Here is a 26724-nt window from a genome sequence, read left to right as displayed (position 1 = left end):
TTTCCATAAATTGCGCGTGACCCTCTGTCTGCAGCAGCGACGTGCCATTTATGTGTATGTCACCAATAAGATCGGTCATTGGCTGGAACGGTGACCTGAACAAAAACGTAACACACAAGAACACATTACTAAGGACTGGCAACGAATGGGCTACCGCCGCTGTAGTGGGGGGTCCTGAAAATGGTAAGTTGCGCGAAATGTATCAAGTGTTATAGACACTTTTACAACTTTGACTAAAAGGGCGCTGCTTGGCAGGAAGTGGGCATGGCCTAAGATGTGACCCTGTGCCAAAATTTTGCCACTTTTTTTCTATTGTCAACTAATTGGAGGTGTAATGGTAGATGAGCCAGTCTAATGATGCGGCTGATTTGTGATCCAGCATCCGACACTATGATAAATCTGGCTCATTTTAATGCTGTCTAGGCTAACGTTGCGCTGTACAGTAATAGTAAATCTGCCCGAATGTCCACCATCACTGTTTATTGCCAATATTGGTATCTTCTTACTGACTAAACTCCAACGCAGTAGGAAATGCCTGAAAATCCTTATTTGTCTCCTAGTCGCTGAGGAGTATTTGAAGTTGATCATACAGTGATTGACACATTTTGCGAATCCCACCATCTGGCGCTCGGTCACAGAATCTGACAGTAAATAAACCCTAGGTTTCTATGTGACGGCTGTTCTTCCATGTGTAGATCCACAAGATGCAGCAGCTCTGGTTAAATGTACAGATCAAAACCTTAGATACTTAGTCATTCCCATTGTACCTCATGTAATTCAATCTAATAGATGGTTATACATTTAGCTGATAACGTAATAGTGGTGGTGGAGGAAGAACGGATCTACTTCTAAAGATTGTCAAAGTTAATGTAATGCAAAAGCCATCTGCTCTGTGCACGTGTATTCACTATGACTTGTCTCTATGGTCACATACTAATACACTAATGATTGGGATTTAGGTATTTCATTAGGGGTTATTTGATTTCTAAGATTGGCCATTAAATTAGATCAACTGGGAGCCCAATAGATCAGCTGTATCGAGGCAGCATGGCGGAGTCTTTGGGGCAGCACTGCATTTACCTACATTCACTGCTACAGTTTTTATGGTTGGTGAGCCACGTGACTCTCCCACGCTGTCTCAGCACCGGTGATCTGCGGCGGCGCCAGATGTCTTAAGGATAGGCTCCCAATCTTAGAAACGGAATAATCCCTTTAAAGTATAATGGGCATCTGTGTTTGTGTAACAATTTAAGGTTATTAAAGGCTGAAATCAATATTAAGGAAAACTAAACACAGAAAATACGTAAAAGCATCTGAGCACATCCTTCCTTCATCTGTTTCTCCCCCTTGGTCAAATTGTGTCTTATACTACTATTAAAGGGTTTTTCCAAGCCCAACTTCATCATACCAATGTTCTGTCCAAGTCAGGTCATCAGTGTCTGATCGGTGGGATCTGGAAGAATAAGTCTTATCGGTGTCTCAGGAGATCAGCCACGTCGCCCCTTTTCTCACAGCTCAGTGGCTGTCTGTAAGACAACTGGCTGCAGCAGATCCTTGTCAGCAATAGATACAAATATTGTTAATCCCTGTCCCCCTTGGCCAAGTATCACTTACTCCATAGTCTGTTGAAAGTGATGACAAACTTTGTACAGCACTGTGGAATATGTTGGCGCTGTTTAGTAGCTGTACATTTCCCATAGTTGTTCACAGCAGGTAGTCCATTCAGTATCCACCCAAACACATGCAAATTTAGTTCTGCCTAGAGTGCATGTGTTTGGAGTGGAGAGAAGGGAATAAGCCATTACCTGTCTCCTGTGATGGTGGCTTATATCTCCTGAGAACAGAAGGATCTGGTATGTTAATAATCCAACATACCGAACCCTTATTTCCTTTGATATCTGCCGTTTGGAGGAAAGTCAGGAGTTCCTCATAAACATTAGAGGGTCAGCTGGTTCTACTGAATTTGTGGATTCCATTGAGATTTATGTGATGTGTTTGACTAGTCTTATTGTAAAACTAGAAAGTAACGCCAAGGACTCTACTCATACTCAATAGTCTTCCATGTATTCTCCTTTATATGGGCAGCTTGGTGTCAGATATGATACAGATCTTTGACTATGAGAATCACAGGCCCGGTAAGCTGAGGTAACAGGTAGGACAATACATAAATGACACGTCCCTCACAAGTGCAGAATACAGGCTGCTGTCACTGTAGGTGGTTCTAATAATTGTTCATACATTTCATGGCTCCTTTCAGAATATGGAGTCCTTGTCTCCCTGGAGTTTGTAGTCACATGTTCTGAATTTTATGAGGATTTCATTGTGGACGCAAATGGAATCCAAATTCACTATCTGTCTCAAATGAAGAAAATAGGGTTTCTGCAAGCCTGTTCACATATAGCACATAGTTCTACACAGATTTCAGTGCATACCATGGAAAAACAGAAGTAGGGTGATAGTCATTCTGATTGATTCCACACTGAATACCTTCACTTGTATTGGCACCTTGTGTGTATCCTTCACATTCATATCAGACTCCTTTTCTTTCTGGTGATCTGGTCTGAAAAGACCCCAGAGTATAATAATAGCGGCAGTGGGATCGCGGCTGGGACTTGGGCCTACTCACTGCCGGCCTCCGCGGCCTATAGTATAAGGTGACACGGGGGTCGTCAGTGAGCAGGCCAAACAAACAAACATTACGTTCTCATAGTTACCGACCTCGCGTTGCTGCTCCCACTACCGCCACTGCTCATCTTCTGCCACCACTGCTCATCTTCTGCCACCACTGCTCATCTTCTGCCACCACTGCTCATCTTCTGCCACCACTGCTCATCTTCTGCCACCACTGCTCATCTTCTGCCGCCACTGCTCATCTTCTGCCGCCACTGCTCATCTTCTGCCGCCACTGCTCATCTTCTGCCGCCACTGCTCATCTTCTGCCGCCACTGCTCATCTTCTGCCGCCACTGCTCATCTTCTGCCGCCACTGCTCATCTTCTCCCACAGCTGCTTGTCTTCTTCCGTGGCTGCTCCTGCGTCTCAGCGTAGGGGGCATGATGACACCGCCTGTTCTGAGACGCAGTAAGACGTCATCGACACACGCCGGGTGCGGGCCTGAGCTAACGTGGCCACGTTACCCGGCGTGTGTTGTACCTGGGGGAGGGGGCCAGGACTGGAGCGGAGGCCCGCTGCAGCCGAGTAAATACAGTCAAGTCAATAACCGTATTGACTCGAGTGGTAATTTCACTGGTCCACAGTAAAAGACATCTGTGGGAGGCCGCTGGAGCAGCGCTGCTGCCGATAGGTGGTCGGTGAGGCAGCGCTGTCTCCAGGGCCGCCTTAAGATGTTTCCAAGGCAGAGAAGATGCTCTGGAAACAAACAGACATCTTGGAGAACTAAGCCCAGATCTTCTGTGGATGCAGGCTTGCTCCAATCCTTCTATCTCTTCATGTCATCCCAGACAGACTGGATGATGGTGCGATCATGGCTCTGCGGGGGCGGGATCATCATTACAGGACTCCTACTCCAATAACAAATATTAATAGGATTTTGATTTCTCTTTTTTTTTCATTAATTAATTGATGCAAATAAACTATTACCTCTTCTAGTTCTGAAAGCTTTTTTACTTTGCAGCATTTTTTCAACACCTGCTTAAAACTTTACAGCATGTGTGTACAGAATGCAATATCCAAATGTAATGTGAACACAGCCTAAGCCCATTACAGTCACAATTTCCAACCTTTTGATATTGGGAGTTGTGCTGAATGCTATCTGTGGTTTCCTAGACTCTTCCATTAATAATACAGTCTATGAGGTTGTTGGGCCTGTGTATTTTATCACAGGTCAGACATGCGATGTTAATTGGAGTGATTAGACACCCACGCTAATGTCACTAATTACTCAGCAATCTATTTCCTGTGCTGGAGTGAGGCAGCGTAAAATGCAGCCATTGTTCTGTACAGACAGATCAGCAACTCTTACCGTTCTGTAGTCAGATGAACCCGCTCAGAGTTCATCACATAGAGTAGTTGCAGAATATGGCGTGTGTGAATGTGGCTCTCTATATCCGACTAATACAATGCAAAACACCCGAAGCTCCAAGAAATCTGTAAAATTAAATCCCACTGGTATAGCGATTGCTAATGCAAGTTATGTAGTGGTGGTTAGCAGCAGTGAAGTAGCAGAGCTGAGGGAAGGATGTACTAAAGCAGCCATCCCGGACCTCCAGCTGTTAAAGAACTACAACTCCCAGCATGCCTTGACCAGCGCCGCACCTCCCATGAGGCGACACATTAAAGTGAAGCGTCATCTTAAGCCATTGTCTTTACTATTAATTCCCCAATATATTTTTATTCCTTGAATCACTCCTTGCTACAAATGGAACCAGATTCTAGGGTGACCAAAAAATAGCATAGTAGTAGTAGTAGCATACCACCATAAATTAAGGGGTAAACCAAGCCCTTTGTTGTATATTAAAAAAGTAAAAAACAATAGCATAGGAAACCTATTTCATATACCCTGTTGGGGAGGTTCTCTATTCAGGATCCTCATTTCTTGGCCGGAGTAGAGTGTGCTTACAGAGAGTGTCTCCTGCAGTGGAGGACTGTCCTGTCCTGTATGACACACGCAGCCTATTGGTATGAGTACACACAATGGATAGACAGTGTCAACTTAAACTAGACTTAAAATATGACAGATTGTTTGTGGTAAGACCCTCAGCAACCCTACATGAATTACCATGCTATAGATTCTGCCCAGGTGTTGTAAGCCATGCCCCCATACACACCCATGCCCACTTTGACCCTGCCCATGCTCAGCCATGATTTGTATTGCTTAAAATGCTTTGTACTGAAAACCATGCAACAGCCAGACCACTTCCTTACGTTTATATGTTTTTTTAACAAGTGTGCACCAAAACTAGTATAATAGTCCCTATCCACTATGTAGCTAGTTAATATAATAATCCGGTCTGTCAGGAACTTGTGTGGATGGAAAATGTCCTTTTATAGGCAAAAAAATTGTAAATCTTGGCTGCATGTCCTTCAGGTCAGTGTCAAAGGCCGAGAGGCAAATATAAAAAAAAAACAATATTGCAATATATGAATATATATGAGTGCTTATATTGGAGTGCTGTCTCTTTTTTATATTTATTTCCTATCTATCAATCATCTCTCTATCGCTCTAATTCATAACCATCTATCTCATATCTATCTATCTCCTATCTATCTATCTATCTCATTATCTATCTATCTATCTATCTATCTATCTATCTATCTATCTCATATCTATCTATCTCATCTCCTATCTATCTATCTATCTATCTATCTATCTATCTCCTATCTATCCCATATCTATCTATCTAATTCATATCTATCTATCGATCTATAATCTATCTATCTATCTCCTATCTATCTATCTCCTATCTATCTATCTATCTATCTATCTATCTATCTATCTATCTATCTATCATCTATTTATCTATCTATCTATCTATCTATCTATCTATCTATCTCCTATCTATCTATCTATCTATCTATCTATTTATCTATCTATCTCCTATCTATCTATCTATCTATCTATCTCCTATCTATCCATTATCTATCTATCTATCTATCTATCTATCTATCTATCTATCTAATTCATATCTATCTATCGATCTATAATCTATCTATCTCATATCTATCTAATTCATATCTATCTCCTATCTATCTATCTATCTATCTATCTATCTATCTCCTATCTATCTATCTATCTATCTATCTATCTATCTATCTATCTATCTATCTATCTATCTCCTATCTATCCATTATCTATCTATCTATCTATCTATCTATCTATCTATCTATCTCCTATCTATCATCTATCTCATATCAATCTATCTATCTATCTATTTATCTATCTATTTCCTATCTCTTTCTCTCTCTCAATCCATCTCTATGATGATATAAAAGGGATGCGTTCGGCCATAGCCATGCAGAGTAATATATGCGCTCTGTGCGTTGTTTCATCTCCTCTTGTGTCTTGGTGTTTCAGCTACTTTTCATATGGCCTGATAATTACTTTTCCCCCCTCCATAATGGTATTTCTGCGAGGTCACATTTATCCTTGGTGGTAATGCCATTTAATTATTGTGTGAATAGGTATGTAATTGAAACAAAAAGCATTGTTCCCATCTCTGCTCTTCTTCACCCCTCTCTGCCTGGAGCCCATCCTGTCAGGCTGGAAGCGTGAAACTTCTTTTCTGGTGGTGTGATTAGATTGGGGCTGAACTCTCCAGCTGGCAGGGCTGTCTATGACTGCCGGCACCCTGTCCCCTGTGCTTGTCATTTCTTGACACTTCTGACAGGATGGGGACAGCAGCCCCAGACAGGTTCATTAGATAGCTTTTTCTACAGCTGGGATAAAAATATATTTAAAAAAATGAAGCCCATAATCCTGTGCAGCAGCGAGGAGCCCTTTATGTTGTCGTATAGCAGGGTCTGTGTTGTGACAAATTTTCATCTGTCCTTATTGTCGGTGCGCTCTTTGTTTTCTGTTTGTGTGACCTGTGCTTTGCGTCTGTTCTATCTCACTTGGCAATACATAAAACACACAGTCACATACACAGATACACTCTCTACAGTGGTTTTTAGGGTTTTATTATTTTATTTGACATTAATGTTAAAAAGTAACGGACACTTAACGTCCGTCATAAGTGCGCAATTTTGCACCCCACATTATTATGTCCGCTAACAAAAACTAACGTGACGGATTTGGTGAAAGCTGACACTAACGGGCAACAGATCAAATCCCATTGAAATCGATGGGATTTTTAACAGCATTGTGATGGTTCTGTTAGTGTCCGTTGTTAGCACTTTGTAAGGGATGCTAGTAACTGTAGTGTGAGCGCCCCCTAACTGCGTTGTGCAGTGTTACAAAAACTGGCTGATAAACCTCTTGTGCTTATGTTAAACAAAAAAAAAAAGAAAAGAAATCATTTCCACTGTAAAATATCTTTACATTTACATTTTGCTTTGCTTTTGGACCTTTTACAATAACTTGCCCAATATTTTGTATCTATGATCAATTTGCCTGATGGAAAAGGCCCCAAACGTGGTGCACAAAAGATTTTGGTCTATGCTGTACCCCCATTTGTACATGGCAATCTTTTTAATGAGAGACCGTGCAAAACAAATATTGTCATATCCCAACACATGCAATCCTCCAGAGTGATTTTTTCCTAGATTGATTCCTTTTGGAGGAGAATACGGCGCTACATGTAGTAAGTGCAAGCAGAGGTGTAACTTGAGGGTCCTTAATGCAGAATCTGTAATGGGACTCCTACCTACCTTTTGCAGGGGCATATTTTATGTGGCAGACGGACCTTTGGGGCCCCCACATAGTCCAGGGCCTGGTAGCGACTGATTCCGCTATGTCCCTGAGCGTATGGCAATATGGCTTTCTTGTAGGGCTATTCTTGCCTACTGCCATATTGAGGTATGAACAAAGAATTGCTGGGTACATGCAGATCACCAAATTATTTGCAATGCCGAAATAGCATTTAGCTCTAGCCTTAGACTGGCATATGAAATACAAGTGTTAGTAAATCTTCCCTTCCCCATTGGTTCCTCTCACCGGATGTAAGTGAAACTGCTAAATATGAAATCTTTTTTTCCCCAGACATGTAGAACTAGTAGTACAATATATGTTAGCAATTTCTATATTAGAAATATTAGAACATTTCTAATATATCTTAAAGGGGCTCTATCAGCAAAATCATGCTGATAGAGCCCTACATATGCATGAATAGCCTTTAAAAAGGCTATTCAGACACCGTAAATGTTATATTCAACTACCCCCCCGTTTTAAAATAAAACCCTAAAAAAGAATGTTGTCTACTTACAGATAGTGCACGCTGGGCGGGCATTCAGGGTGTGTCTTCATTTTCATCCCCGCCTCTTCTTCCTCCAGTGTCCTCCGGTCCTGTCTTCCTCCGGCGCTCGCAAGCGGACACTGATATAAAAAAATGGCCTGGGCGCGTGCGCAGTAGCATGCGGCTACTGCGCAGGCGCCCTGGCCATTTTTTCATATCAGTGTCCGCTCGCAAGCGCCGGAGGAGGACAGGACCGGAGGACGAAGAGGCGGGGATGAAGATGAAGACACACCGTGAATGCACGTTCGGTAAGTAGATCACATTCTTTTTTAGGGTATTATTTTAAAATGGGGTGTAGTTGAATATAACATTTACGGTGCCTGAATAGCCTTTTTAAAGGCTATTCACGCATATGTGGGGCTCTATCAGCATGATTTTGCTGATAGAGTCCCTTTAAAGAAAAATGCTTTCTTCTCCAATTATCAGACATTTCTTCCTCCTCTTCCTCATAAGCTGACTTCCTATGAAATCTCTGCTAAATATACATTGGTCTTCTCTTCAGTACAGACTGTCATCTCTCTGAAGTATCAGATTACCTGTGCCATGTAAGTTTATGTAATAGGGGGAGCAGAGATAAGAAGCCTAGTGACAGAGAAGCAGAGACACAGGTACGGATGGTGTTGCAGATATCTCTACCTCATAGAGTGTAAGCTCTTGTGAGCAGGGCCCTCAGTCCCATTGTGTGAAATGACTTTCTTTGTTATGTATCTTTCTGTTTGTATTTGAACCCTACAAATTGTACAGCGCTGCGGAATATGTTGGCGCTATATATATAACATTTTATTTATTATTATTATTATTATTATTATTATTGTAAGTTTTCTGTATTATACCAAGTGCAGCATTTATAGCTGTACTAATGAAGAGCACCTTTCATGTCCTCATAGATGTGCAATATCATATACTGCTAGAATGTTGACTGTGCGCTGTATTTCCTGGTACACAGCCTGGTGCTGGAGATATCATCTTAGTTAATTTTGGCACAGATGTGTCTCCACTGTCGGAAAGGCAAACCTTACGATCTAGCGTCACCGCTGGGCTGTGAGGAATGCCCCCCGACAGTATTCTTCCATAGACTTGTACTGTCAGGAGGGTGTTCCTCACACCCTAGTGGTGATACTGAGCCGTAAGGGCCGCCTTTCCGACAGTGGGGAGATATCAGTGCTGAAAATGAATGGCACCGATATTTCCAGCACCGTGGTGCATTCTAGTGATATATAATACTGCACATCAATGAGGACGTGAAAGGTCCTCCTTAAGTACTTCTCAGTAATGTTCTTTGTGGTTCTGCTTGTGAGTAAGAGATGGGGAACAGAATTTTAGGTGAATTTTTCTAATGTTTGTTGGAGACCTCATAGTAGCTAGTCTCCACCCTCCAGCTCATAGTAAATTCAAAATTAGAGAGAGTCTACAGAGGGGAGAACTGCTTAAAAATTGTAGACTATATGTTACACTAGCCTCTGCAAGCAACTTCATCTGCGGGTTGCTGGCGTCGATGATCCGCCTATATTCCGCAAATTGTTCCCGTCGATGGTTTGCCTGCTCCAGGGTTTCAGCAGCTCTCAAGCTGTCCTGCTGCTTAACTTGTTCCTCACACTATGCCTGCGATTGTTCTGGCATCTCAGCAGCTCGCTGGACGCCATATAATGAGTGTGTTGTTGGTGTTGATGATCCGCCTGCGCCGGCGTTTCAACAGCTGTCAAGCTGGTCTGCCGCTGAACTCATTCCTCACACTGTGCCTGTGATTATTCCGGGATCTCAGCAGCTCACTGGAACACCATATAATGAGCGTGTTGTTGGATTAAAGTTGTGTGCCCATGGCAGTTTGTCTCCACTGCCTGGAGCAGATCAGACAATATGCAAAAGCATGTACACAATCCACTGAGGGTTAGTTGAGTGTTTAGTCAGAGAGATAACAGCCCTGGCTTTCTCAGAAGCTGAGATAAGGTGCTGGCAAGAGCAGTGTAGTATAGTATGTGAACATAAATTCATATCAGTCGTGAAGCCATGTCATTTACCGGGATAAAAAGTAACCTATGTTTTAATTGAAGTTACAAACTATCTATGTGCCAAATTTCATCCAAATCCGTTCAGCTGTTTTTGCGTGATTGAGGAACAAACACACAAACATCCAAACACACATAGTAGGAGGATGATGGTCAAAAATAAATCTACTCCTCATGTACACACATGGACGCTTATTCAGAAAAGTCCTCCGAAAGTTAGGCACACTTTAACACAAAAATTATATTTCTTGTGACCTTTGTAAGATTTACAGGTTTAACATAACTTGTACTTTATATAAAGCCCTGCTACTTCTCTTAAAACTTGACCTGATCTGACAGGCAGACATGTCAGAGATAATACCAGGTGTAAGGAATTTGTAGGAATCTTGTAACTCTGACAAGAAGTGACGGAAGGTGTGAAGGCAGGTAATGCAAATTTTCTAAAAATCGTATTAAATTGCCAAACTGTGGTTTGACTTGACTTGTTATCTGTGGCTTACGATGTATCTCCGCGTCTTCCTATTCATAGCCTGAAGTAATCCTCAGCCATTAGTGCTAATAGCCATATACCTTAAGGGAATTTGTTCTAGATAATTTCCACAATTAAAAGGCCGTTGTCTTGTTATTGGGCATATTGAGTGTTTGCTGTAATTTGCTTGTTTACGTGTATCATCGGGCCTTGAATAATTGATGTGTTTTCTGTTTAGTTGAAGCCTTAGATGGCCTAGACCACCAACCCAAGCGTCTCCATTACATTATTATGTTTATTTACATGGCTCTATTGGAATATATACTATACACACTCTATGAAGGTGCCGTGATTTAATCAATATGGCAGGTCTGTCTATACCTCATGATATAAAACATCCTTTAGCTGTAAGCTAGAGTAGAGACTGGCTACAAAGAGAGTGTCTTTATTCTTCCATAGACTCCAGTAGGAATAGTAATTCTTAATTTTCGCACTGGTGGCGCTGCAGGTAAACTGAACATTTGTAACCAGATATCACTTATCCATCATACTTTAATACTTTATGGGATTGTCTCACACTGGACATCTGTCACCTGTCCACAGGATAAGTGTTAAGTACTCCCCACTACAAAGATCCTCACAGTTACTAGAATGGGGTCACAAGCTTGGACCCCACACACACACTTCTTATCCAGCAAGGAGGAGTTTGACTGAAGCATGTACAGTGCCCCCTCCCTGGTGGGCTGTGGGACTGATGAAGTACAATGCTTGGCTGTGTCCATTGGCCCCATAGACTTGCTCTGTTCAAATTCCTCCTCTCTAAAGTGGAACTGGGGTGGGGATTTGTGCTTTATACCCTATTGTAGGGCTTATAGTAGGAGGACTCTATCCTCCAGCCAGGATCTCCACCAAGGACTCACACTTCTTCAACTACAAATTTTGGGCTTGAAAAAGGCTGGCTCCATTATGATGAAGTGGGTTTAATTCACACAGTCATGTTCGTTCCAGGATATACGGCTTGCACATGGACCATGTTAATTGGTTTTGGGAATTCAGCCTGACACTAGGTTCACACCTGCGTTTGGGTCTCCATTCTGTGGTTTCCGTCTTCTGCATGCAAGAAGACGGAAAGCACAGACCGGGTCCGGCCATGAGTGGCGATGAGCGTTTTATGCTCTCCGCCGCAAAACCGTTTTTTAAAATCCGGACACAGAGTACTGCATGTCCGACTCTGTGTCCGGATTAAAAAAAAACATTTCGCGGCGAAGAGCATAAAACGCTTACCGCCGGATAGCTTTCTCACTCATTCAAATGAATGGGTGAGAAAGAGTCCTGCAGGTTTCCATATCCTGTCTCTGTTTTGTGCAGGAAACGGAAACCTGCAGAACGGAGACCGGGCGCAGATGTGAACGAGCCCTGACTCATAAGTAATGATTTTTAAAGAGGTCGTCCCATGAAAAAATTGATGGACGGGGAGAAGACCAATTGATGTGACTTGTGCTGATCTTTAGCACAAAGTAGAGGTGGTGCTAGTAGACCGCCATGCTACTTCCTCTCCTATCTGGTTGCCTAGCTTTCTCCAGATCTCACATAGTCTGCCATTGACTATCATGCTGCCTGACTTTTTTACATTGAAGGTCTTGTCTAGGCGTAGAAGAACATGACTGATTCCTGTCCATGGGTTGTGTCTCCAGCTGCAATACCACCAACAATGTGTTAATAGATAACAAAAGGAGTCATGTTCTTCTAGTTCAGGGCAACCCCTGTAATAGTCGCCTGCCAGGGTCCAACCTGTAGTGAGCGGCGGTGCCGATGGCTGTAGAATGTCTTAGACGACTCTGTACACAGAATAGTTAACCAGCAGAGGATTTATCCCCGGCATAGAAACCAGGCAAATAAACCAGTTTTCAGGAAGAAGAGCTTTTTGCCTTGGCGTTAACCGCATTACAGGAGAACGGCCTTCATTCAGAGAAATCCCCCTGCTTACCTTGCCTTTGTACTCTCAGATGTTGGTGCTCTTAAAGCGCCGTCTCTATGACAACTGTGTAAATTGGGATGGGTACCTGTCATCTGGAGTATTACGGAGAAAAGTGTTAGTGAATACACAGTCCCATGGATGGAGCATCTCAATGTAATCCAATTTTAATTGAACTCTAGAGACTTTGATGTGCTGCACAAGGTTGGGAGAGCGCTATTCCTGGGAGAAATTATAGCAGCCCGGCACGGCTTCACTGGTCCAGACTGTCACTGCTTTAAATAAGCATTAGCATCAGCCATAACCTTCCCCATAGAACATCTTACTCCGCTCACATCACTAAATGTGCGCCGGGCTAGTCCCCCGCCCTCCGCACAGACAATCAATTTGTCTTTTCTCTGTTTACTCCATATACCTGAGAAATTAATTCTATGTTTTATATTACGATATTCCACGTACGGTATAGTCTGTACGTGTATTACGACCACTCAGGTTCTAGACAGAGATTTAGTCATGACAGTATAGTAATGTATAGGGGATTAACCCCTGATTTATTTATTTTTTAGCGCCCATATACGTTAGTTAATTACCATTGTTATATATTGGAGAACCAAAATGATGAAATTATTACATCAGGTCTTAGATATCATGGTCATTCTACTAGACAAGAATGGGGTCCACAAGTCCCCTGTATGAATGAAGCAAAAAGTGATTCACTTCTATGTGGCACTGTTATCTCCGGCAGTCCTATAGAAGAGCATGGAGCAATGGTCATGTATGTACACTTACAATTCATTTACACAGGAGGTCTCAGGGACCTCCATTCTTGTAAATTGTAGGCATCCCTATGGAAGAGAATGTAGTGATAGTTGTGCATGCACATGACTGCTCCTTTAATAGGACTTTGGGACCCCCATTCCTTAATTTTTTCTTTTTAATGTAGATTGTGAGCCCCATATAGGGATCACAATGTACATTTTTTTTCCTTTCAGTATGTCTTTGTAGAATGGGAGGAAATCCACGCAAACACGGGAAGAACATACAAACTCCCTGCAGATGTTGTTCCTGGCTGGATTCGAACCCAGGACTCCAGCGCTGCAAGGCTGCAGTGCTAACCACTGAGCCACCATGTTGCCCCAGGACCCCCATTCTTGTGATCATACATTTCTCATCTATCCTAGTTCAGAAAACCCTTTAAATGGAATCTGTCCCTATTTTTGGTGACTGTGCCATTTTAGCTCATTGTGAAGCTCCTGCCCAAGAGGCATCATGCAGTCACTGTGGCACTTGTGTGTTGAGCAGATTTGCAGCCATGACCGTATGCTGCTGAGACTCCATAAAGATCATACATTGCCGTGAACTGAGCACCGGCAGACTCACAATGCAATGAGAGGTTCCCTATAATCCATTAAATGCAACTCTGAATAATGAGAGATGGAACGTGGTCACTGCAGAAAACTGATCTACTCTTCCTTTGTACCAGTTTGTTCATGAGCGTATTTTTATTATTTTATATACTGTATGTAGTCAACATATTCCAGAGTGCTGTACAAAAGTCACCTGGGTTTGTAATCGTAGGGTTTAGGCAGCCAACTGTATAGAGCTATAGTCTAGCCCCCTTACTCTACCGCCATATGACTGTGATGTTCATATAACCCACATCATATATTTAGCTATGGCGTCTGACCTACTTTATGAGCCTAGAATATACAGCGCAGGTGATCACCTGGGCCAGTACTGTCTTAGTACTCTGTCTTAGATTTACCCCCTTGTAGAGAAGATCACATTTTCATTACTAAAGGCCGTAGGTGTTTACTTATCGCTCGTCCATTATTGCCTACAAAGCCGGAGCCGCGGAATTTCTCAGCTTTGCTATTTATTTTTCCACATTTCTCTCTCTCAAGGGAAGAATATTTGCTGACTCCATCATTTTCTATTCATTGTTTTGCAGAAATCATGCTGAGGAAACATTACGATGTGAATAATGTTATTCACATATCTGTAAAATCCGCTGCAAAGCGTGAAATATGTGTGTAACACCAAAATATAACTCTTATTAAATGAGCATTAAAAACTGGTTACATCTCCGGTTACATGAAATGAACTGTTTTTAATGATTGTTTAATAACAATGTCATTTTAGTGTGGGCGGTCCTACTCAATGACAGAATGGGACCGCCCATTGGACTCCTAACCACAGAAAGGCTAGGGAGTATATTCAATATATGCAAATTTATACAGAATCTTGTCCCACATAAGTATATATCAGTCTGCTTAGCTCATCCTATGCTATAATATACTGCCTGCAAACTAGATACCACTTTCATATGGGTTTCCTTTACACACTTGTGGAGTGACATGAAGGATCTGATATGGCATGATATTATATGTGCTGTACGTAGAGATCAGCCCCATCTATGTCGTACCAATTTGTCCATTTCTACCAATAATTCATCAATAATTTTAGTATTGTACTCAATAATAAGTTCCATAAAGGCTCTACTAGCATTCTTACAAATAATTTCACAACAAGAAGAAAAATCATTATTAATATTACCAAATGATGGAAATACTTGGGTCCTGAGACCACGTGTTTGCTTAAATAATTTCCCAGGAAAGTTCTATTCCGCCAATTTCGCATCTATTTAACTGTCATTTGTTTGAATGTAGTTTTTAAATCACGTATAGAACGTTGATCACCGGTTTCTGAAGGAGAATTGGAACCCCCAAATAATGCGTCCACTTGAAGGCGCCAAGACACCTCTCTTGCCTTAAAATCCATGTTGATAAATGGATATGCAAACTTCACATATGCACGCGCCCCGACACGCGTTTCACCATCTTGGCTTCTTCAGGGGACATCTATAGATCTACATATCCATCTATATATCCATCTATATATCCATCTATATCGTAGCCATACAGCCTGTTGTATGTATATGTAACAAACATCATCTGCTGCTGTGGTCCTATGCTCAGATTTTGGGGGACTGATGATTGACACTATAGTGAGGACACTGAGCACTCTACTATATAAGTGAGCTTTATTCTAGTGTCCCCATGAAACATGGCAGTAGCCATCATGGATTTAGGAATTTGCTGAATGATAAGAAATAAAAATACATTCAAGAGTGTGTGTGTGTGTATGTATAAAATAATGTGTGTTTCTAATATATATAATAATGTGTGTGTGTATGTACCAGTATGTATGTGTATGTAATAATGTGTGTGTGTATATACCGGTATATAATGTGTTTGTTTCTAATATATATAATAATGTGTGTGCTCATAATATATGATGTGTGTATGTGTATATAATTATTGTATGATATAAATAGATAGATAGCTATAGGTATATATAATATAATATGTACATGTATATATGTGACTTTAGCTTCATCCAGGGCACCACTTCAGAGATTTCAGCGTGACGTGAACTTGACAGGCTTTTCAGCCTCATCAGCCATGTTAATAAGTTGGACTTCTTATTTTCACCATGAGGAAGCATGACATGCGGCATGAAATGACCATCTGCTTCCTGCTCATCTGCTCTTGAACTAATGTCACAGGCGGACTGGTGTACTCCTAGATTAGCCCCCACAAATAGCATCCCAGTCTGAACACAGTGCAATCACCATAAACATGGAATATATTCTAAACCTAAATGTGACAAGTGGTCAGAATGGGAGTCTTTGGGGTATTGTCTGTCATTCTATCGTTGGACTTGTCTTCTTGGTGGATACCACCACAGTGTGCACAGTATTCTCTCTTACTTCCTTGTAGTCCGTGTGACGGTGTAAATTCTTGACTTCCACATTGCATATTTATGCTCAAGGTGAAAAGTTAGTGACATACCGAATATACATTTTTGCTTTTATTCCATATCCAAAGAGCAGTTCAGTTCCACCTGCCAGAGCTCCCATTTTCTTTTGTGGTTGCCAGCCAGAGCTGCCCCGGAAATAGAGAAACTGACATATCCTATGGACATTGATTTACAGTAATCACAAAAGGAAAAGAGTGTAGCCCCACCCCTAGTGCACCTAACAGCTCATTTACATATGGAATAAAAGCTTAGACTGCACCTTGACACAAGAAAGATAAGTTCACTATGCCACTAACCTCCCCTACAGCAGCATATACAGTATGTGGCTTAAAGTGGTTTTGGTGGTGGTAGACTTTAACCCCTTCCCGACATCTCTCACTAATATACGCCTGACTTGCCCACTTTAATAAAAAAAATAAATAAATAAATTAGAATTTTTTATGCCAGTCTTGTTAATACCTCCCTGCCAGAGGTAGTGCCTCATTTATGGCAAGGTGCATGTCTCATCATAAATAAAGTGCATCCTCTGGGGTCCGCGAGTCTACACGAAATCTACAGCAGCTCCTTTGTAGTTTAGATAATTTCAGATAGAGAACTGGTGTACATGATGATATAACTAATAGGACCAATGGCCCTGTTCCCTCTTTGCCCTCCTTTGAGGAAATCGGTAATTGACTTTGTCTTGGCTCGTGCACCAATTTTCTGGCACACGATCCATTCTGATTATTTTTATATTGTATATGGCCAAAGCTGTGTGCTATGTTGTCAGTGGTATATCTGTAAGATATAGAGGACTCTATATACTACTATATAGAGATATAGGGGTGTGCGTCTTGCCTGGTTGGACATTGTCGGAAAAAACTTTACTATATGCTAGAAAAAAGTATGCTGATATATACCACCAGCAATAAGGACCAATGGGTATGTTTGACGTATGTCCCAGGAACCTTCTCCAGCCTATACAATGTAGGGCTCTTTTGGAGTGTGCACAGTGCCTTATTTATATAGAATGTATGGGCACCAACCATTTGTAACCGCATAAACCTGATACATCGCACATTTCCAAGGGCAGCGAGGTGCATTGTGGGTTATATTGTGCAGCCTGTGTATTGTTTTTGCGGATTGTTGGCATTTCAGTACGGTTTTGTTTCGTGGAGCTGGCAGAGCATTACATGGGCCGCTGTTCAATCATTCTAGGGCTACAACAATACACAGTGTGATTAAAAAAAACTTTATTCAAACATGTCTGACAAGTGTCGTCCTCAGAGACCATTCAATCATAGCGGACTGTCTTCATTTTGTATTTCCCATAGGTTCCTGTTATAGTCAATAGCAGCTGATCCTCAAAGACCAACCTTTTTCCAATTAGTCTCTCCTACTAAGTAATGATAATGAATTCGCAGGGAAGGATTTACAAAAAAATGTCATTTTCGTATGAGAACAGTTGGCAATAATTGGGAAGCGTATTTCGCTATATAATTTTGGCTTTTCCCATCTTCTCTTTGGCTAGGTTCTTGCTTACACTGAAGGCCTCCATGGAAAATGGATGTTCAGCGAGATCCGAGCAGTTTTTGCCAGACGGTACCTGCTACAGAACACGGCCCTGGAAGTCTTCATGGCTAACCGCAGTGAGTTTTTTCTTTATCCACCTACTTTCTATTCTCATAGATATTCTATAGATATTCCCAATGGGTGACTAATATGAAATAGACATCGGTCAACATGTCAGAGCACTTGACATGATACCACATCAACCACATTATCTATGTAAGTGACAAGTAACCAAATTACTATGAAATTTATTAAAACAATTACAATTTTGTCAATTAATAAAAATTAGATTGCTATTCTTAATGTTGCTGGAAATTTTAGTAGAAAAGTGCAACCATAGTAAGACACACTGGTGTTATAGACAGAGGCGCAACGTGAAGTGGCTGGGGCCTACAGTAAAATTTACCATTGGCTATCTATAATACTGATGTCTTCTTATGTTGTAGAGAGGCTTTGGATCGCCTCAGGGTCTGGTAGCGATTGCTATCTCTGCACCCCCTAATAGCTACGCCCCTAGTTATAGAGTTGGGTTATAGAGAGTTTACTTCCACTTCTCTTTCTATACACCTTTGAAACCTGTATACATTACACTCACAGTCTCATCTCTTTGTCTGCTTGACTTGAGTAAATACTGTAGTTATTGTAGAGATCATTAAAAAAATCCTTTCATTTACATACTGTTAAAAAATGATCCCATAAGGATTTCTGAAAACTACTATATGACATACTATAGCGCCACCTGGTGTTCTGAGTGTGTAACAATGTGCATGTCCACCTAATGAGCTGAGTGTGGTGGACACACATGCTCAGTCACTCTCCCAGAGATAGAGATAGCTTTTTGCCCAGCTTTTCAGGGCCAGAGCTTCTGCAGTAGTATGGCAGTACTGTATAGCTTAGAAAAGTCCTTCTGCATGAGAAGTTAGGATAAACTACATTGTTAGCTGCCAGAGGTGAAGGAGACTTATTTGTCCAGGATCTTCCCCCAGCAAAACAAATAAGCCACCAAGGGGGACACATGGAAGCAAAAAATTATAATGGTGTTTTTTACACAAGTAAATCTGTAAATGACCTTAAAATAGTAATTGTCAGCTTTTCCATTTTTGATATGGACATTATTTGTTAGATAACGCCTTTTCCGCACCTCTCTTTTCATTCGGCCCTGCAGCCTCCGTTATGTTTAATTTTCCTGATCAAGCCACTGTCAAGAGAGTGGTGTACAGTTTACCTCGGGTCGGCGTTGGCACCAGCTATGGTTTACCACAAGCCAGGTAAGTGCGTTATATTGTGTAATATTATGTACACCTTCGTAGATTGCAATTGTCAGATAATTCAGGATTATTCCATGTTTCGTGCTTGGGTTGTGATGCACTTGTCTTGTGTTACAAATGTCTGTTCTGGTGACTGTGGAGCAATGCAAACAAAGGGAACTGACTCAGATTGCACTGCCATGTAGAGCCTGAATATAGTTAGAGATGAAAAATCAATCCTATATGTCCATCCTTTGTAGTTTTACAGAATTATAGATTTTGTTCCAGTGCATAAAGTAACTTTGCATATAGTCTATATTATAAGTCTTATTCACGCCAATGTGTCTCCAAGGTAACAGACTACAATCAAAGTGTGTTGGTGATCTTTTCGCTTTATTCCATTTAATTTGTCCTGTAATACCTGATTATCTACTGAATACATGTCATGTAAAGAATAATGTACAGATCAGACTAGTAAAGTCTTGTTTTCAGTCCATAATGAAGGACACTCTATGCAATATCGCTTCGCTTTTCATTTTGGATAAAATGTTTCTGAAGGTGGAAATAGCTTTCAAGTCCATTGCACATATAATTTACATTCTAGTTGATGGGCTTTTGAAATATTCAAGGATTAGATGTGCCAGAGGCATTGCTTGAATCTCCTGGGTTCCACTGCAAAATCTATAACGGAGCCCCTATTTCTAATAATGGTACAATTTATGTAACGAGAACCTTTAGGGCCCCCTCCTACTGCACCCCGTATAGCTACACCCCTGTGTTATGCATGTACTTCATTCAAAGCTGCTGAATAGAGATGAGCGAGTAGTATTCGATCCAATACCTCGCTGCCATAGGAATGCGTGTAAGTGGACAAACACCAAGGGGTTAAGCGCAGTGAATATTTGATGCGCTTAACCCCTTGGTGTTCAGCCACTTACTCGCATTACTATGGGAGAGAGATATTCCATCGAATACTACTCGCTCATCTCTACTGTTGAATTCTTATTCGGCTGATGGCTATTCCTCCTGACTCCCTTTTACACATGCATGCTTGGTCCAGCCAATCATGTATTTCTTTTCAATGGGAAAATATAAGTAAACCAACTTCTAGCAGTAGTTTTTCTCCATTTTCAGTAAAGGATGGGGCATGTTGAAATTCAGCATGCTCAATCTTTTGGTATACTTCTTCCTCTGTCGTGGAAGAATGAACACACCATGTCTAGAAGTATCACGTCTGTACATTGTATTTGGCTGTACTCATAGGCCGCCTTATTAGATTTTATGTATAAATGACCTTTATTATTGTTCTTGGTGGTGTCACTATGTTTTCCACACCACTATAATGTAATAATATTATACAATATTGTATTATGGTTATTATTTTATATTTTGATCTGCAGGAAGCATCAATGTGTCTAAGCATTATACAAAAAACAATAGTTACTTGTGGTGGAATATGATAGTACTATAAAATAAAACCGATCATTATCAACCAAATCTTCCGAAATACAGTCACAAGCCCAGAAATGATTAAAAAGAGTCATCACAGGCACCGCCATCACTTAGAGGGCCCTTCTCTTCAGCAGCCTTTCCCCATCTCATATATTCAGAAAGTAAAGACATTTTTGACAACCTGCTAGTAGATCATAAGAGCTGCAGAGACAAAGCAAAGGCTGTCAGTCATCCGGTCTATGATGCTCATCAAGAACACGTCTCCCATTCCCCCATGTTACTGATGTCATGTATCTGAGCCCCTGACATACACTAACCATAGGCTTTAAAGGGAAGCTTATTATGTATTTATAGCCTATTGTAGCATATTTTAGACATGAAAATTACCATTACTGTTTACCTGCTACTGGAATACGAAGCTCACCCCTTTCTTCCCGATAATATATTTACAGGAGAATCTCCCTGGCCACTCCCAAGCAGCTCTTTAAATCCTCCAACATGACTCAACGTTGGCAGCGACGAGAGATTTCTAACTTTGAATACTTGATGTTTCTTAATACCATAGCAGGTAAGGCTTCTGGCTCTACAATCCTTTCTAATATGTTTATGTTTGTCAAAATCTTGAGCAGCGTGACTTGATCGAATGCGTTTATCCCTCCGGGACTCAGCTGCAGCCCTATGATAGACTCTGAAGCACTCACATTAAATTTGATAAGGGAACGCGGAACCTATCAGCAAGGCTCTAGATGCATTGATTGGTATGGAGGCCGTGCCTAACTCTCTTGCCATTTCCCCAGCTGACAGCTTTGTCTGAAGCTTTATTAGAGGCAACAAACCATTGCCAGGAACTGTCTGGAAATAATAATGGGGGGAAAATGTAATTTTACTATTCAGTCATTTTCAACAACAGCAAGCAGACACCAGACTAACAACAGCATGCCTAGTACAGATGTCACCTACAGTGTGGCATGATTAGGTAACCATGTTCTGTCTACTTACCTCTAATCTCACCGTTCACATAAATTATTCTGTGGACCCAGCTCTTCTCATCACTTCTAATAGACTATACTGTGATAGCGTCGTCGTCTAAATCCCTTTTGTCTTATTGTATTCTAAGTTCACCGCTGCATTGTCACATCATAATTCTGTGTATTTTCTTTGTTTTTGTTTTTGTACCCTGAGGCGTCACATTTTTTACAGGTTTTTTTTTTTTGGTGTGTGCCGTTTTTGTAAAAATAGTAAAAAAAAAAAACACTCAGCAGTTTTACTAAAGCTCCCTACATTTGTCACAGTATTTCAGCATGTGTGAATAACCTAATCGTGTAACTCCAGTATTAAATAATTTTTCATAAATTAATACAACAAGCGAATATAAGAAACTTTGTAATATATCGTATTAAGGAGATCTGTTTCCTTCTCCACTTATTAAGATATTCTCCTGCCCCTTATCTTCAGCCTTGTTTACATTATATTCATATTCATGGAGATGGGAAGAGTGGAGTAGGATTCTCCTGTTAGCTAGTTAATTGATTTATTGCCTAATTCTGTGCACTCCTAGCCTCTACATCTACAACCTAGTAGTGCTAAAACAGCAAGGAATATCAAAAGGTAACAGCAGCAATTTTTGACTGTCTTTTTCTAACCCCCCTCCTCTTATTATTCCTTACATTGTAGACTAATATGTAGAAAATAACTGCCTGAAAAGTGGGGAAACAGATTTATTTAATAAAATATATTACAAAGTTTCTTATTTTCACATTTAGGAAAAGTTGTTTATCTCTTCAGGTATGTTTTAAAAGGTTTTCTGAGATTAAAACCCAAATTGCTTTCCTTAGGATAAGTCATCAGTATCAGATAGGTGGGGGCTGAGCAGTAGTTTGAAGCAGTAAAAAAAGCTTCAGTGGTTGTATGAGCGACAGGGTCCGCTTCAAACAGCTGATCAGTTGGTGTCCCAGATATCAGACAGGACAGAGCTTAATAGGCATACCAAGTACCAAAACTAAGTGAGGGTTAGAGAAAAAATGTCTTCTGTGCTGGAATCAGTGGAGTGGTGCCTAGCAGGTAGAAAAGAGGAAGTGGTGAAAGGCAAAAGGAAGTCTGTCAGATTGAAAAATCCTCCCAAACCAATAACTGTGCTATGAAGGAGTCTCTTAAGAAATAATATACCTCTGTGGCCCAACACTGGTGAAACAAGGCAGAGATAACCATCTTGGTTATGGATATGCAATGCACTTGAGGGGGAAGGCCTCATCTGTCAGACTTGCCTACAGACAGTTGCATATGCTCTGTCTCTCCTGTCAATTCAGTGCCCAATGTCTCCTCCTTAGGCTAAGGCCCTACGTTTGTGGAAACACATTGATTTTTTGTTGCATATTCTGCTGCAGTTTTTCGATTCAAGCCAAAAGTGGCTACAAAAGGAGTCGGAAATATATAGGAAATGCACATATCCCTTCTGCTCAATCTACAATGGGATTTGGCTCAAAAACACAGGAAAATCTGCATCAACAAAAAAAAGCTGCGTTTCTGCAAACGTGGGGCCTCAGCCTTAGCCTGATTGATATTTGTAGCCTTTGTCTATTAGCAAATTTGGTAAGTTATGCCCCACCCCTGAGGAACTTTCAGGCTGATTTACATATCCAAAAGATGTTTATCTCTACATTGTTTCAAAGCCTTGTGGACGCAACATCTGGGAGCTATTTTGGACCACAAAAACTTTTTTTTTTTTTAATATTAGCCATTGCTAGTTGAATGAGAGGGTTAATGAGGAAAACATGACATGGGTCCTGAAACATAACATGGATTTAGTGGCCTCCAGTACCCACGCTCACTGCCCAGCCCTGTAATGTGTGACAATGTAGAGTGACTCTACAAGGAAAGCCTCCTGCACACAGCACTACTATGTGACCTAAAACTTTACTATAGAAACTTAACCAACAGAGTTGTATTAGCATCTTCATCTTCACCCAAAACCAATCCAAGTGGTAACTAAGGGCCCATTTATTTGGGAAGGTAATCTGCTTGTAACGAGCACCGTTCCGTAATATACCACAGATTCCTGGCACAATGATCCTTGGCAGAAAAAATTCCGTCACTCATAAAATCAGCTCAAAAACATCAGCAACTGTTTCTTTTTGTTTTCCCCCATTTTTTTCTTCCTTCACCCCTTTCATCTTGTCTCCCCTTTTTGTTCCCCCTCCGTCGTCCCATCTCCCCTCCAACCCTATGTACCGGTGATTGTTTGCCTTTTATCTTTTGATGGTTTGTGTTGTATTTTTCTCTTTTTGAAAAACCTAATAAAATTTTTTGATGGGGAAAAAAACCCAGCGGCAACTGCGAGAAGCCATTACAGATCCCTTTCTGTTCTGGAAGAATGCTGTACAATTCCTCCTCCCTTCCCTTTGTCTTCCTGATCTCTCTGCTGAGCTGCACCCCAGTACTAGAATGCTCTCCTGCACTGTCTAAGAATACCCGTGCCCCACGAGGTGTGAGGAAGTGGGCAGAGGGTCAAGGAAACATTAATAGACTCATCGCTTTCTATATTCTACATGACATTTCACATCCTAAGCCTGTTACTATACCGCTCTTTATAAACAGCAGCAGGTGTAGACTATTGGTTAATGCCGCTCTGGTGTCCTAACTGCAGAGTACAGCCGTGACCTTGGAATTATTAATTGTCTTGTGAGTGTAGATGAGTCCCCCCGCCTTTCCGATTTTCGGTGTTTTTTTTCCCCTGTGATGTACAAGCTTTTGCTAACTAATTATGTGTATATTTAGCTGCAGTCTGTGTTGGGCTTATTATTGTCATGTAATTAGATGTAACTCGAACTGCCGGCTTCTAAAAAAAAATCATTAAAAATTCTTTCCTAATGACCTAGAGATGACAAAATGTCTGTAAAGTGTGAAAACGCAGACAAGCATAGGAACATCGCTCGTGGAGTGTTAATCCAGATGCTGGAATCTTCTAATTAAACAATATTTTGCTGTCATTACCATTATCACCAAGGAATTGCAGATGTAATTTTTTTGTCAGCTCTCCCTGAGCTATTTCACCTTTTAAAACTCAACTATGAAATTAAACATTTTAATTAAGAAAAAATTACTTTATTTTTTGTTTTTATGCCCACCAAGACGTCCTCTGTCTGAATTAACCATTGTGGAGCTCTACAAAATGGAGCCTGGGTAAATTGACTGTGTCGTGGTTGGTGCCGCCATTGAGTGGACACATTAGTTCCATGACACAGATGGTCTGCACAGATAGTTTTAGGCTATATTAACGATTTAGAATTTATTAGCTAACACCGTGTTGCTGTGGTGGGATCTGATACTGGTGAACCACATTTACTACACTTTTCTTGACAAATTTCTATTAATTTGGGGTCACTAATAGGAGCCCATCACACCTCATTTCACACTTACCCCAGCTAGGACATGGTGAAGGTCGGGGAGGACGCAAACATTAGCCGGAGGTTATAGTTAGATCTTGCCATGATTTTGGGGTGCTATGCACCCTTAACAAAACAATAAAAACTGGGACAGTGTTCATACATTGCCGGTCTATTTTTTTTTTTTTTTTTAATTTTGCAAACTTTTTTCAAAATAACTTCAATTAAAGCTACAATCACAACATGTGAACACTGCCTTCACCTGTTATATTGTACAAAAACTCACCTGTTTCGCTATGTCCACACTTGCATCTGTATGCAGTTGTGGTCTGTAAATAGACCACCAATACAGCAAACGCCAATGGTGCCCACCGTTCTTTAAAACTGAAACCTCCAGATGAAAAAGTCATGTTTGCAGCATTTTTTCGTCCATCGATTTTCGGCAGTCACTGCAATGGAGTCTTGTTTGGAGACTCCAATGCAGAGGTGAAACCAGACTTACTCAGTTACATTTTTTTTCTGGTTCTCTGTCTTAGAAAAAGGGGTATCTCACTAAAAACATTCATGTTATATCCCTATATATGTTTGCTGTGGATCTTTGCTGAGGTAGAACCAAGTGGACGTGGAACTAAAGCCTGGCCCAGTTGGGGCTGGGAAACTCTGTATATTGGCCCAGATTAACCAGCCAGAACTCTGAATATACGTGCTGAGTTCTGTAAAATTGAATTGCACTCCAGCTGGTAAATAGATGGACTGAATTTCCCAACCTGAACTCAGTCATATGAAACTGGCCTTTGAGACATCTTATAACTGGCCCTTTCCTAAAATTGCCATACACATTCAATAGCTTCTGGTTGAATATATTTCCCCCTGACCTCATACACATTTGTCCTGAGAGAGGAGTGAGATACTGAGGACAAAGGATTGGGGATATTTAAATGTAACATGTCCAATACTTGTTCTACTCAACACAGGCTGACTGATCATTGCCCGAGCATCCAATGCCCATTAAGGGTATATAGTCTCTTCAGGGTAAGGCCCTATATTATAGTTTTTGCTGCATTTTTTTGAGCCAAAGCCAGGCGTGGATATAACCGAAGGGAAAAGTATATGTTTCCTTTATATTTCCCATTCCTTTTTCAACCACTATTGACTGTGACTCAAAAACTTCAGCAAAATCTGCAACAAAAAAAAGCAATGTGGGTCCTCAGCCTTACAGAGCTTTTCATTCTAGAAATTCAGATTCCACCAATGTGATCTTCTCACAAGTATCTATGACACTTTGCCATTTCTTCTATAAGGATGACCCAGTACTGGAGACACTCATGTGCAGTTTGCAGGAAAAAAACAATTTTTTGTTATGGAAACGGCTGCATTTTGTTGCTTTCGATGAACTCCCGGAGAACAAGGAGTGCTCTGTTCAGTATTCTCAGGTCTGGTAAACCAACAATCATTAAAATCTAGAAGGAAACAGTCCTATGACAGCACTGTAAATCTGCTCTCAGCCTGGGAATTGATAACCTAGGTTATTTTTGTCAGGTTCTGCGGGGATAGATTTTCAATTTAGTTTGTAGCCAGGGAACACCAAAAGCAGATCATTAAACATGGGTGTTATGTGACCCAGTGAAAGCAATACTAGTTTTCTCAGCGCAGTGGGGGGTCATTTAACACCATTTGTAGCTACAACCCTGGAAATTTGCTCTACTCTATGTTCAGTAGTTATGTGTCATTTTTCTTAAGATTTTGCTTTTATTAATATTTTATTGTTTTTTGTTGCTTTTATTTTTTCTGTTCTGCAAGTCAACTCTGCTTAGTATCTTGTCAGTGGAACAGGGAAACTTCCATACATTGTCAGTACGATGTTCTATTGGAAAAACAACTGCAGGAATAACTTTCTAATAAAGTATA

The 26724-nt window shown here is 40.9% G+C and overlaps 1 protein-coding gene across 6 annotated transcripts in view; it reads left to right on the top strand.

Moving 5' to 3' along the window:
• Window positions 1-26724, top strand: part of NBEA (neurobeachin) — a 561077-nt gene that overhangs the window by 438719 nt on the left and 95634 nt on the right. For all 6 annotated transcript variants that reach the window (XM_075265947.1, XM_075265948.1, XM_075265946.1 and 3 more), the window contains 3 exons: window positions 17695-17812; window positions 18901-19003; window positions 20887-21002. In XM_075265947.1, coding sequence (XP_075122048.1) covers window positions 17695-17812; window positions 18901-19003; window positions 20887-21002 — 337 coding nt within the window. The remainder of the gene's footprint in view (window positions 1-17694; window positions 17813-18900; window positions 19004-20886; window positions 21003-26724) is intronic.

The sequence above is a fragment of the Leptodactylus fuscus genome, chromosome 2 (assembly GCF_031893055.1).
Source record: "Leptodactylus fuscus isolate aLepFus1 chromosome 2, aLepFus1.hap2, whole genome shotgun sequence".
NCBI classification, from domain to species: Eukaryota; Metazoa; Chordata; class Amphibia; order Anura; family Leptodactylidae; genus Leptodactylus; species Leptodactylus fuscus.
This window is presented reverse-complemented; position numbering and strand designations above follow the sequence as displayed.